A 13131-nucleotide genomic window follows, 5' to 3' on the forward strand; every position below is an offset into this window, starting at 1 on the left:
CAACAACAACGAAGACTTAACCAAACAAGACCTCTGACGGTCCATGAGTTCAACAACAACGAAGACTTAACCAAACAAGACCTCTGACGGTCCATGACTTCAACAACAACAAAGACTTAACCAAACAAGACCTCTGACGGTCCATGAGTTCAACAACAACGAAGACTTAACCAAACAAGACCTCTGACGGTCCATGAGTTCAACAACAACGAAGACTTAACCAAACAAGACCTCTGACGGTCCATGAGTTCAACAACTTGTCATGTAACTTGTCTTGTTTTTGTGGACCCCAGGGAGAGCAGCTTCTGCCAAAGCAAATGAAGATCCTAATAACCAAATAGTAAACAACTATTATGAGAATGATTATTGAAAGACCCCAAAATAACTCAACTACAGTATATTCATAGTCACTCTCAAAGTCATTCAAAAGGACGAGGAGGAGTAGTAGGAAGGATCGGAGGACCAATGCGCAGCGTGGTAAAAGTGTCCATAATATTTAATAAGAATCATGAACACTGAACAAAAGAATAAACGACAACGTGACTGAACTAAAACGAAACCGTAGCGTGTGGACCCAAACACTGACACGGAAAACAAACACCCACAACTCCAAAGAGAAACCAGGCTACCTAGGTCAGAGCATCAAGAGTCACTGCATCTCAGTGCTAGAGGCGTCACTACAGACCCTGGTTCAATTCCAGGCTGTATCACAGCGGTCTAAGTCACTACTTCTCAGTGCTAGAGGCGTCACTACAGACCCTGGTTCAATTCCAGGCTGTATCACAGCGGTCTAAGTCACTGCATCTCAGTGCTAGAGGCGTCACTACAGACCCTGGTTCAATTCCAGGCTGTATCACAGCGGTCTAAGGTACTGCATCTCAGTGCTAGAGGCGTCACTACAGACCCTGGTTCAATTCCAGGCTGTATCACAGCGGTCTAAGTCACTACTTCTCAGTGCTAGAGGCGTCACTACAGACCCTGGTTCAATTCCAGGCTGTATCACAGCGGTCTAAGTCACTGCATCTCAGTGCTAGAGGCGTCACTACAGACCCTGGTTCAATTCCAGGCTGTATCACAGCGGTCTAAGTCACTGCATCTCAGTGCTAGAGGCGTCACTACAGACCCTGGTTCAATTCCAGGCTGTATCACAGCGGTCTAAGGTACTGCATCTCAGTGCTAGAGGCGTCACTACAGACCCTGGTTCAATTCCAGGCTGTATCACAGTGGTCTAAGGTACTGCATCTCAGGGCTAGAGGCGTCACTACAGACCCTGGTTCAATTCCAGGCTGTATCACAGCGGTCTAAGTCACTACTTCTCAGTGCTAGAGGCGTCACTACAGACCCTGGTTCAATTCCAGGCTGTATCTCAGCGGTCTAAGTCACTACTTCTCAGTGCTAGAGGCGTCACTACAGACCCTGGTGCAATTCCAGGCTGTATCACAGTGGTCTAAGGCACTGCTTCTCAGTGCTAGAGGAGTCACTACAGACCCCGGTTCCATTCCAGGCTGTATCACAACCAGCTGTGATCATGAGTCCCATAGGTCTGGCCGTGGGTAGGCCGTCATTGTAAAATAAGAATTTGTTCTAAACTGACTTGCCTAGTTTAAAAAAACTGAGGCCTAACACTGTCTACCCATAAACCACCTGGGTTCAAATACTATTTAAAATCATTGAGCTGAACAACAGAATAGTTACAAAAAAAGGCAAACCCTGTCGAACTAGCACTCCAGGCAGGCTAGATTAAACGCTCAAAGGTATTTGACAGATATCAAATCATGTTTGAACCCAGGTCTTATTGAGAAGAAGATGTTTGATGTGTTTATTAGTGATGTAGTGAGGGTGTCAGCTGGTGGCCTACAAAAGCCCAGGGAGACATAAAGCATAAAGACTGCCTTGTTGACTCACCACATCAGACTTTGGTGTCATGTGAAGAGAACCAGTAGGGATACGCTAGGGAAATACCCAGAGTCATTGTCTCAGGGTGTTAGAGAATACCCAGAGTGGTTGTCTCAGGGTGTTAGAGAATACCCAGAGTGGTTGTCTCAGGGGTGTTAGAGAATACCCAGAGTGGTTGTCTCAGGGTGTTAGAGAATACCCAGAGTAGTTGTCTCAGGGTGTTAGAGAATACCCAGAGTGGTTGTCTCAGGGTGTTGGAGAATACCCAGAGTGGTTCTCTCAGGGTGTTAGAGAATACCCAGAGTGGTTGTCTCAGTGTGTTGGAGAATACCCAGAGTGGTTGTCTCAGGGTGTTGGAAAATACCCAGAGGGGTTGTTTCAGGGTGTTAGAGAATACCCAGAGTGGTTGTCTCAGGGTGTTGGAAAATACCCAGAGGGGTTGTTTCAGGGTGTTAGAGAATACCCAGAGTGGTTGTCTCAGGGTGTTAGAGAATACCCAGAGAGGTTGTCTCAGGGTGTTAGAGAATACCCAGAGTGGTTGTCTCCGGGTGTTAGAGAATACCCAAAGTGGTGGTCTCAGGGTGTTAGAGAATACCCAGAGTGGTTGTCTCAGGGTGTTAGAGAATACCCAGAGTGGTTGTCTCCGGGTGTTAGAGAATACCCAAAGTGGTGGTCTCAGGGTGTTAGAGAATACCCAGAGTGGTTGTCTCAGGGTGTTAGAGAATACCCAGAGTGGTTGTCTCAGGGTGTTAGAGAATACCCAGAGTGGTTGTCTCAGGGTGTTAGAGAATACCCAGAGTCATTGTCTCAGGGTGTTAGAGAATACCCAGAGTGGTTGTCTCAGGGTGTTAGAGAATACCCAGAGTGGTTGTCTCAGGGTGTTAGAGAATACCCAGAGTGGTTGTCTCATGGTGTTAGAGAATACCCAGAGTGGTTGTCTCAGGGTGTTAGAGAATACCCAGAGTGGTTGTCTCAGGGTGTTGGAGAATACCCAGAGTGGTTGTCTCAGGGTGTTAGAGAATACCCAGAGTGGTAGTGTTGACCTTTAGAGGGCAGATTGGTTGACCTTTAAGGGGCAGTAGTGTTGACCTTTAAGGGGCAGTAGTGTTGAACTTTAAGGGGCAGTAGTGTTGACCTTTAAAGGGCAGTCATGTTGACCATAAAAGGGCAGTTGTCTTGACCTTTAAAGGGCAGTAAGTGTTGACCGTATGGCTCCGATCCAGACTAGTGCGTTAGGCAGTGTGAGTGTGAGTGTGCTTATGAATGCCAAAGGAGATATCACCTAGAGGCTGCCATTTAGTGGAGATATCACCTAGAGGCCGCCATTTAGTGGTGATATCACCTAGAGGCTGCCATTTAGTGGAGATATCACCTAGAGGCTGCCATTTAGTGGAGATATCACCTAGAGGCTGCCATTTAGTGGAGATATCACCTAGTATATGATGTAATGAATCATGTCAGCGTGTTTATGCATGCCAAAGGAGATATCACCTAGAGGCTGCCATTTAGTGGTGATATCACCTAGAGGATGCCATTTAGTGGAGATATCACCTAGAGGCTGCCATTTAGTGGAGATATCACCTAGAGGCTGCCATTTAGTGGTGATATCACCTAGAGGCTGCCATTTAGTGGAGATATCACATAGAGGCTGCCATTTAGTGGAGATATCACCTAGAGGCTGCCATTTAGTGGAGATATCACCTAGAGGCTGCCATTTAGTGGAGATATCACCTAGAGGATGCCATTTAGTGGAGATATCACCTAGAGGCTGCCATTTAGTGGTGATATCACCTAGAGGCTGCCATTTAGTGGAGATATCACCTAGAGACTGCCATTTAGTGGTGATATCACCTAGAGGTTGCCATTTAGTGGTGATATCACCTAGAGGCTGCCATTTAGTGGAGATATCACCTAGAGGCTGCCATTTAGTGGATATATCACCTAGAGGCTGCCATTTAGTGGAGATATCACCTAGAGGCTGCCATTTAGTGGAGATATCACCTAGAGGCTGCCATTTAGTGGATATATCACCTAGAGGCTGCCATTTAGTGGAGATATAACCTAGAGGCTGCCATTTAGTGGAGATATTACCTAGAGGCTGCCATTTAGTGGAGATATCACCTAGAGGATGCCATTTAGTGGAGATATCACCTAGAGGCTGCCATTTAGTGGTGATATCACCTAGAGGCTGCCATTTAGTGGAGATATCACCTAGAGACTGCCATTTAGTGGTGATATCACCTAGAGGTTGCCATTTAGTGGTGATATCACCTAGAGGCTGCCATTTAGTGGAGATATCACCTAGAGGCTGCCATTTAGTGGATATATCACCTAGAGGCTGCCATTTAGTGGAGATATCACCTAGAGGCTGCCATTTAGTGGAGATATCACCTAGAGGCTGCCATTTAGTGGATATATCACCTAGAGGCTGCCATTTAGTGGAGATATAACCTAGAGGCTGCCATTTAGTGGAGATATTACCTAGAGGCTGCCATTTAGTGGAGATATCACCTAGAGACTGCCATTTAGTGGTGATATCACCTAGAGGCTGCCATTTAGTGGTGATATAGCCTAGAGGCTGCCATTTAGTGGTGATATTACCTAGAGGCTGCCATTTAGTGGAGATATCACCTAGAGGCTGAGTTTAGTGGAGATATCACCTAGAGACTGCCATTTAGTGGTGATATAACCTAGAGGCTGCCATTTTGTGGAGGTATCACCTAGAGGCTGCCATTTAGTGGTGATATCACCTAGAGGCTGCCATTTAGTGGTGATATTACCTAGAGGCTGCCATTTAGTGGAGATATCACCTAGAGGCTGCCATTTAGTGGTGATATCACCTAGAGGCTGCCATTTAGTGGAGATATCACCTAGAGGCTGCCAATTAGTGGAGATATCCCCTAGTATATGATGTTATGAATCGTCACAGTGTGTTTATGAATGCCAAAGGAGATATCACCTAGTATATGATGTTATGTATCATGACAGTGTGTTTATGAATGCCAAAGGAGATATCCCCTAGTATATGATGTAATGTATCATCACAGTGTGTTTATGAATGCCAAAGGAGATATCCCCTAGTATATGATGTTATGTATCGTCACAGTGTGTTTCTGAATGCCAAAGGAGATATCACCTAGAGGCTGCCATTTAGTGGAGATATCCCCTAGTATATGATGTAATGTATCATCACAGTGTGTTTATCAATGTCAAAGGAGATATCACCTAGAGGCTGCCATTTAGTGGAGATATCACCTAGAGGCTGCCATTTAGTGGAGATATCACCTAGAGGCTGCCATTTAGTGGAGATATCCCCTAGTATATGTTGTAATGTATCATCACAGTGTGTTTATCAATGCCAAAGGAGATATCACCTAGAGGGTGCCATTTAGTGGAGATATCACCTAGAGGGTGCCATTTAGTGGAGATATCAGCTAGTATATGATGTTATGTATCATCACAGTGTGTTTATGAATGCCAAAGGAGATATCACCTAGAGGCTGCCATTTAGTGGAGATATCACCTAGAGGGTGCCATTTAGTGGAGATATCCCCTAGTATATGATGTAATGTATCATCACAGTGTGTTCATGAATGCCAAAGGAGATATCCCCTAGTATATGATGTAATGTATCATCACAGTGTGTTTATCAATGCCAAAGGAGATATCACCTAGAGGGTGCCATTTAGTGGAGATATCACCTAGAGGGTGCCATTTAGTGGAGATATCCCCTAGAGGCTGCCATTTAGTGGAGATATCACCTAGAGGCTGCCATTTAGTGGAGATATCCCCTAGAGGCTGCCATTTAGTGGAGATATCACCTAGAGGCTGCCATTTAGTGGATATATCACCTAGTATATGATGTAATGTATCATCGTCATTTGAAATGTCAGTTCAGAGACCATTTTTATTTTCTATGACACAAAATAATAACTTTTTTTTATTTCATTTTCATTCATAAGATACAATAAATTACTATTTGCACTGATTTCTTTAACTTACCTAGAGAGAGTGTTTGACTTTCAAAATAATGGCTATACCAATTGATGACAATTGTTTTTAATAAAAAGCTGTTTCCCTATTATGGAATTTCCATGAAAAAAAAAATATATTGTCAACTACAGGTATTTAAAAATATATATATATAATTCATTATGCGAGTTTCACATACTGAAGTCTTAAACCACGTAGCAGAAACAGTCTGCCTCACAATTAGACTACTGTTAAGACTCTGGGCACATGATGAACATACGGATCCTGATTCACTATTTAAAATCAATAAACACAACTTTAAATGTCCACTTTTGATTTGAGTAATGTAAGTATTTTACATTCTGGTCTCTTTAAAAAATATATATATGTTCCCAGTATTTTTTAAGATTAAAATTAATTAACAAAAAAAATTATCTTAGCCCAATTTTTTTTTAGACAATTATATTACCTTTTTAGAGATTGATTTGTCTTTCGACTTTCATTGAACGATAAATGTACACCCAACGTAACATCCATCTAACCTATCGGGGAAAAAATAAAATTAAAATAAAACACAACCAGAGTTAACATCAAGAAGAAAATACAACGAGAGTGTCCTATTGGCCGGTCTCACTGATGCATCCTGGGATGTATAGTCTGTGTTTGCGTGCTCATAAAATCAAGCCTTGCGGATATGAATTAGATACTGACTGTAGACTGGCAGAGAAAGGGGCCCCACCGTGAGAGGAGGGGGCCGTAGACGGTTTCTAGGAGTGTTTTAGGGACGCCGGTGAGCCCCGGCGCAGGCCGTCCGACGGCAGTAGCAGATGGAGCCGAACATTCGGGGGTAGCGGGTATCGCAGGGGTCGCAGCAGGGCAGCGTGTTACCCAGACAGGACTGCTGGTGGGGGATACAGCGACGGGGAGAACGCATGGCCCTGCTCTGCAGCTGCATCGCCTCAGCAACATCCTGGTAGATGGACAGACGAGACAGAACACAGACAGGACCGATGTTACACAGTGGAGGGAGGGAGGGGACCCAGAACTCAGACAGGACCGATGTTACACAGTGGAGGGAGGAGGGGACCCAGAACACAGACAGGACCAATGTTACACAGTGGAGGGAGGGAGGGGACCCAGAACACAGACAGGACCGATGTTACACAGTGGAGGGAGGGAGGGAGGGGACCCAGAACTCAGACAGGACCGATGTTACACAGTGGAGGGAGGGAGGGGACCCAGAACACAGACAGGACTGCTGGTGAGGGGATACAGCAACGGGGAGAACTCATGGCTCTGCTCCCACAGCTGCACAGCCTCAACCTCAGCCTGGTGGAATGTATGACCCAGTCAGTTAGCCTGGTCCGAACCAGAAGGAGCCAGAGGGCAGGAGCCTCTGTTTCTATAGCGTGAGGCAGCTTGATGTTGCTTTGATGTACAAGTACAGCCCCTGGACAGAATGTTAGACAGTAGACACCACACATACAGACAGACAGATGGACACACACACACACACACACACGTTTGTTTTACTATCCTTGTGGGGACCAAACAACTGATTCCCATTCAAAATCCATTTTTCCCAAACTCTTAACATAACCTTAACCCCTAACTCCTAACCCTAAACCTTAACCCCTAGCTCCTAACTCCTAACCCTTAACTCCTAACCCTTAACTCCTACTTTCTAACCCCTAACCCCTAACTCCTAAGCTTAACTCCTAACCCTAACCCTAACCTCTAACCCCTAACCTTAACCCCTAGCTCCTAACTCCTAAACCTTAACTCCTAACCCTTAACTCCTAACCCCTAACTCCTAACCCTAACCTCTAACCCCTAACTCCTACCCTAGCCCTTAACTCCTAACTCTAACCCCTAACTCCTAACCCTAGCCCTTAACTCCTAACTCTAACCCCTAACGCCTGCCCTTAACCTTAACTCCTAACTCCTAACCCTAACTCCTAACCCCTAAACCTAACCCTAACTCCTAACCCTAACTCTTAAACCTAAACCTAACCCTTAACCTAACCACCTAAGCCTAAAATAACACACTGGCGAAGTGTCTGAATGTTCCTTGTTTTACTGTCCTTGGTAGAACCTCTGGTCTCCATTGTTTTACTGTCCTTGGTAGAACCTCTGGTCTCCATTGTTTTACTATCCTTGGTAGAACCTCTGGTCTCCATTGTATACTCAGTGTACATCAACTCACATGATGTTCCCACCTGGATTCACCTGGTCGGTCGTAGAAAAGTGTTTCGTATACTCAGTGTACATCAACTCACATGATGTTCCCACCTGGATTCACCTGGTCGGTCGTAGAAAGGTGTTTCGTATACTCAGTGTACATCAACTCACATGATGTTCCCACCTGGATTCACCTGGTCGGTCGTAGAAAGGTGTTTCGTATACTCAGTGTACATCAACTCACATGATGTTCCCACCTGGATTCACCTGGTCGGTCGTAGAAAGGTGTTTCGTATACTCAGTGTACATCAACTCACATGATGTTCCCACCTGGATTCACCTGGTGGGTCGTAGAAAGGTGTTTCGTATACTCAGTGTACATCAACTCACATGATGTTCCCACCTGGATTCACCTGGTCGGTCGTAGAAAGGTGTTTCGTATACTCAGTGTACATCAACTCACATGATGTTCCCACCTGGATTCACCTGGTCGGTCGTAGAAAGGTGTTTCGTATACTCAGTGTACATCAACTCACATGATGTTCCCACCTGGATTCACCTGGTCGGTCGTAGAAAGGTGTTTCGTATACTCAGTGTACATCAACTCACATGATGTTCCCACCTGGATTCACCTGGTCGGTCGTAGAAAGGTGTTTCGTATACTCAGTGTACATCAACTCACATGATGTTCCCACCTGGATTCACCTGGTGGGTCGTAGAAAGGTGTTTCGTATACTCAGTGTACATCAACTCACATGATGTTCCCACCTGGATTCACCTGGTCGGTCGTAGAAAGGTGTTTCGTATACTCAGTGTACATCAACTCACATGATGTTCCCACCTGGATTCACCTGGTCGGTCGTAGAAAGGTGTTTCGTATACTCAGTGTACATCAACTCACATGATGTTCCCACCTGGATTCACCTGGTCGGTCGTAGAAAGGTGTTTCGTATACTCAGTGTACATCAACTCACATGATGTTCCCACCTGGATTCACCTGGTCGGTCGTAGAAAGGTGTTTCGTATACTCAGTGTACATCCACTCACATGATGTTCCAGCCGTTAAAAACATGTTAAAGTGATGTACACATTGCACGCTGTCACACACAACGAGTAATGATTTAAATAGTATATTGATCCACCTCATCGTAGGTTTCCAGGTCCATCAGCAGCTCCTCCTCCTTCTCCTCTTCATCCTCAGACTCTAAGCGGAAACCCACAGGATCCCCTCTAGAGAGAGAGCCTTTGCCTGAGGGGAGAAACGAAAGGTCAATCCATCAATCAATCAATCAGAATGGGATCGTTTCCTAGAGAGGAATCGAAACGTTAGCTGGCTAACTGATTGATCCAGCTTTCTGGAACAATCCTCTGCTAACTGACTGATCCAGCTTTCTGGAAGAATCCTCGGCTAACTGACTGATCCAGCTTTCTGGAACAATCCTCTGCTAACTGACTGATCCAGCTTTCTGGAACAATCCTCGGCTAACTGACTGATCCAGCTTTCTGGAACAATCCTCTGCTAACTGATTGGTCCAGCTTTCTGGAACAATCCTCTGCTAACTGATTGGTCCAGCTTTCTGGAACAATCCACTGCTAACTGATTGGTCCAGCTTTCTGGAACAATCCACTGTTTTTTCTCACCTGGACAGTAATCACCGTCTACCTAATTACAGCAAATGCAAATAAAAATACCGAACCTATATCGGAGAGGAAGGAATCGTCAGTGAGTCTGAGGCCGGGATGGGAGTCGTCTAGACGAACGTTTCCATGAACCAGTCCTGTAGCCAGCTGGATCAGGCACAGGGTCCAGCAGTATGGGAATACTGAGTTGACCATGCTGATACAACACAACGCTTCGCTGAGTGCTGCTTCACTGAGTGCTGCTTCACTGATGGCTGCTTCACTGAGTGCTGCTTCACTGATGGCTGCTTCACTGACGGCTGCTTCACTGACGGCTGCTTCACTGCTTCACTAAGTGCTGCTTCACTGAGTGCTGCTTCACTGACGGCTGCTTCACTGACGGCTGCTTCACTGAGTGCTGCTTCACTGACGGCTGCTTCACTGACGGCTGCTTCACTGACGGCTGCTTCACTGACGGCTGCTTCACTGAGTGCTGCTTCACTGAGTGCTGCTTCGCTGGCGGCTGCTTCACTGCTTCACTGAGTGCTGTTTTACTGAGTGAAGAGAGCTGAGGAAGAGTCATACATAGATAGGGGTTATGTCATTACAGTTAAATCACTTTTGTTTTTTAAAAAGTAAACTTTGTTGTTTTGCCTAAAATCATTGACAAATGACTAAATGTTTGAGGTCTTCTACAGTCTCTTTTTTAAAATGTTTTACAAAATGTACAAACATACTTAAATATCGAATCATTCTGTTTGAGCTATTTTAACCGGAATACATCGTAATAAAACAGCCTGTTTGATTGTGATTATAAGTGATCTGTAGAGATCTGAGAGTTGCAGATATTGTCATAATTTCTCCTCAAGCATTGTAACCGTTGGAACATCAGAGAACACACACACACACACACACACACACACACACACACACACACACACACACACACACACACACACACACACACACACACACACACACACACACACACACAGACCACAACAGCAGTTACATTAGACAAAGTGTCCAGTTGTTTGCGCTTGGCTGAACCTCAGAGGAACATACAGTATTAGATATTAGACAAGTCACATTTGTTTTGTGTGTTTGTGTGTGTGTGTGTGTGTGTGTGTGTGTGTGTGTGTGTGTGTGTGTGTGTGTGTGTGTGTGTGTGTGTGTGTGTGTGTGTGTGTGTGTGTGTGAGTGAGTGTGTGAGAAAGAGCGAATAAGAGAGAGTTAGAGTGGCAGAGAGCGACAGAAAGACAGCGAGAGAAAGAGAGAGACAGAGACAGAGAGAGAGACAGATAGAGAGAGACAGAGAGAGATACAGAGAGACAGAGAGAGAGATACAGAGAAAGAGAGACCTGAGAGAGATAGAGAGAGACCTGAGAGAGATAGAGACAGAGTTAGAGGCAGAGAGAGAAAGAGATGGAGAGAGAAAGCGACAAAGAGGAAGACCGAGAGAGACACAGAGAGATACAAAGAAAGCGATACAGAGAGAGAGAGACAGAGAGAGACACAGAGAGATACAAAGAATGAGAGACAGAGAGAGAGAGAGAGACGGAGAGATAGAGATACAGAGAAAGTGATTGAGAGAGAGACAGAGGGAGACAGCGAGAGACACAGAGAGAGAGATACAGAGAATGAGGGAGACAGAGACACAGAGAGAGAGAAACACACAGAGCAGCTACTGGATTGTTCAGCTCACCTGTGGCTCCGTGGACTCCTGTGTCTGCGAGTGATCGTCCCATGGTGAGACCAAGAGTCTCTTTATAAAGATGCCCTGAGGAGGGAAGGAGGGAGGAGGTAAGGAGGGATGAGGGAGGCCAGCCCACAGCAGCAGCTACATGGGGGGATGAAGAGGAGGAAGAGGAGGAGTGCTCACAGTCATGGGCCTTTTCTCAATTGCAAAAACCCTGCGTCCTCTCTTCTCTCTACTCGTCTCCTTATCAAAACCCATTAGTGGAGAAGGTGAGAGGGGTGGGAGTATGCAATTGATAAAAGCATAGCGTTGCCTAGCTCTCTTCAGCCCAGGGTCGTAGTCATAAGCGTCCACAGTAGCAAAGCGCTTTGCAATGGATAATGAAAATGAGTGTTTCTTATTGGACACGTTTAGGTAGTCCCTCCCTGAATCCTCCCTGGCTCCTCCCTGTTTCAGACCGTTTTCTTCTTGCTTGGTTCCTAGTGAATAGGAGAGTAGTGGGCAGAAGGAGTGGTCATAGAGATAGTCAGTGTGGCCTCCCTGAATCCTCCCTGACTCCTCCCTAACTTCTCCCTGAATCCTCCCTGACTCCTCCCTGGCTCCTCCCTGACACCTCCCTGACTCCTCCCTGTTTCAGACCGTTTTCTTCTTGCTTGGTTCCTAGTGAATAGGAGAGTAGTGGGCAGAAGGAGTGGTCATAGATATAGTCAGTGTGGCCTCCCTGAATCCTCCCTGACTCCTCCCTGATTCCTCCCTGACTCCTCCCTGAATCCTCCCTGACTCTTTCCTGACTCCTCCCTGACTCCTCCCTCTCCTCCCTGGCTCTTTCCTGACTCCTCCCTGACCCCGCCCTGACTATTTCCTGACTCCTCCCTGACTCCTCCCTGACCCCGCCCTGACTCTTTCCTGACTCCTCCCTGACTCCTCCCTGACTCCTCCCTGACTCTTTCCTGACTCCTCCCTGACTCCTCCCTGACTCCATCCCTTGACCATGTGATAATAACATAGAAACCCAGGAGTAGGACTGTTGATGTCAGGAGAGGAAAAGGCCTTGTATATAAGCATGCTCTAGTCCAAAGGGAGGAAAAGTACGGCCCACGGACCGTAACCGGCCCACCGGGCACTTCAATGCGAGACATAATTATTATTATTATTAAGCCTAGTGTCTATAGTTTCTACATCATTATGGACAGGTTAGTGTCTATAGTTTCTACATCATTATGGACAGGTTAGTGTCTATAGTTTCTACATCATTATGGACAGGTTAGTGTCTATAGTTTCTAAATCATTATGGACAGGTTAGTGTCTATAGTTTCTACATCATTATGGACAGGTTAATGTCTATAGTTCCTCCATCATTATGGACAGGTTAGTGTCTATAGTTTCTACATCATTATGGACAGGTTAGTGTCTATAGTTTCTAAATATTTATGGACAGGTTAGTGTCTATAGTTTCTCCATCATTATGGACAGGTTAGTGTCTATAGTTTCTACATCATTATGGACAGGTTAGTGTCTATAGTTTCTACATCATTATGGACAGGTTAGTGTCTATAGTTTCTAAATCATTATGGACAGGTTAGTGTCTATAGTTTCTCCATCATTATGGACAGGTTAGTGTCTATAGTTTCTCCATCATTATGGACAGGTTAGTGTCTATAGTTTCTCCATCATTATGGACAGGTTAGTGTCTATAGTTTCTACATCATTATGGACAGGTTAGTGTCTATAGTTTCTACATCATTATGGACAGGTTAGTGTCT

At 45.4% G+C, this 13131-nt stretch overlaps 1 protein-coding gene across 1 annotated transcript; it reads right to left on the bottom strand.

Moving 5' to 3' along the window:
* Window positions 1-5783: 5783 nt before the first annotated feature.
* On the bottom strand, window positions 5784-11479 carry agrp (agouti related neuropeptide). Its single transcript, XM_036964549.2, has 4 exons — window positions 11375-11479; window positions 9747-10237; window positions 9192-9298; window positions 5784-6838 (listed from the first exon to the last, which is right to left on the bottom strand). The coding sequence occupies exons 2-4, from the start codon at window positions 9883-9885 to the stop codon at window positions 6647-6649; spliced, it is 438 nt and encodes a 145-aa protein (XP_036820444.2). The 5' UTR covers window positions 9886-10237; window positions 11375-11479; the 3' UTR covers window positions 5784-6646.
* Window positions 11480-13131: the final 1652 nt, after the last annotated feature.

Source organism: Oncorhynchus mykiss, chromosome 26 (assembly GCF_057628025.1).
Source record: "Oncorhynchus mykiss isolate SJ-2025 chromosome 26, ASM5762802v1, whole genome shotgun sequence".
Classification (NCBI taxonomy): domain Eukaryota; kingdom Metazoa; phylum Chordata; class Actinopteri; order Salmoniformes; family Salmonidae; genus Oncorhynchus; species Oncorhynchus mykiss.

What these genes read in the sequence shown, in the direction of transcription:
- agrp (XM_036964549.2), bottom strand. Translation starts at nt 9,885, where the DNA reads ATGGTCAACTCAGTATTCCCATACTGCTGGACCCTGTGCCTGATCCAG. An exon ending in TTCCTTCCTCTCCGATATAG is followed by an intron (nt 9,299 to 9,746) that starts GTTCGGTATTTT and finishes TTCTCCCCTCAG; the next exon opens with GCAAAGGCTCTCTCTCTAGA. An exon ending in ACCTGGAAACCTACGATGAG is followed by an intron (nt 6,839 to 9,191) that starts GTGGATCAATAT and finishes TCCATCTACCAG; the next exon opens with GATGTTGCTGAGGCGATGCA.